This window comes from Penaeus monodon, chromosome 24 (genome assembly GCF_015228065.2).
Source record: "Penaeus monodon isolate SGIC_2016 chromosome 24, NSTDA_Pmon_1, whole genome shotgun sequence".
In the NCBI taxonomy this organism is placed as follows: Eukaryota; Metazoa; Arthropoda; class Malacostraca; order Decapoda; family Penaeidae; genus Penaeus; species Penaeus monodon.
Window position 1 is genome coordinate 4,789,107 of NC_051409.1, and position 249 is coordinate 4,789,355.

General features: G+C 46.6%; 1 protein-coding gene across 1 annotated transcript in view; it reads right to left on the reverse strand.

Annotated features, from left to right (window-relative positions):
• Window positions 1-249, reverse strand: part of LOC119588493 (ATP-dependent DNA helicase Q1-like) — a gene marked incomplete at its 5' end in the record, with an annotated part of 8,296 nt that overhangs the window by 6,147 nt on the left and 1,900 nt on the right. Inside the window, 1 exon segment of the mRNA XM_037937138.1 lies at window positions 46-225. Within this exon segment, the coding sequence (XP_037793066.1) occupies window positions 46-225 (180 nt within the window).

Sequence of the window (249 nt, forward strand, 5' to 3'; positions counted from 1 at the left end):
AACAGTACTCGGAAGTAAAACCTTGAACCCTAAGGCAACTCATACCTTTGGTGACGAGTGCTGGGAGCTGGTAGCACAAACTCTTCCCGCCTCCTGTGGGCATGATAAGGATGGCGTCAACTTTGGACATTGTTGCGTTCATTGTGGGAAGCTGATGAGCACGAAGTTTCGGTATCTTGAAGACTGACTGCAATTTTTCCTTCAGTTCCTCTGACCATGGGAAATCTGAAAAATTGAGGTGCAAAGATG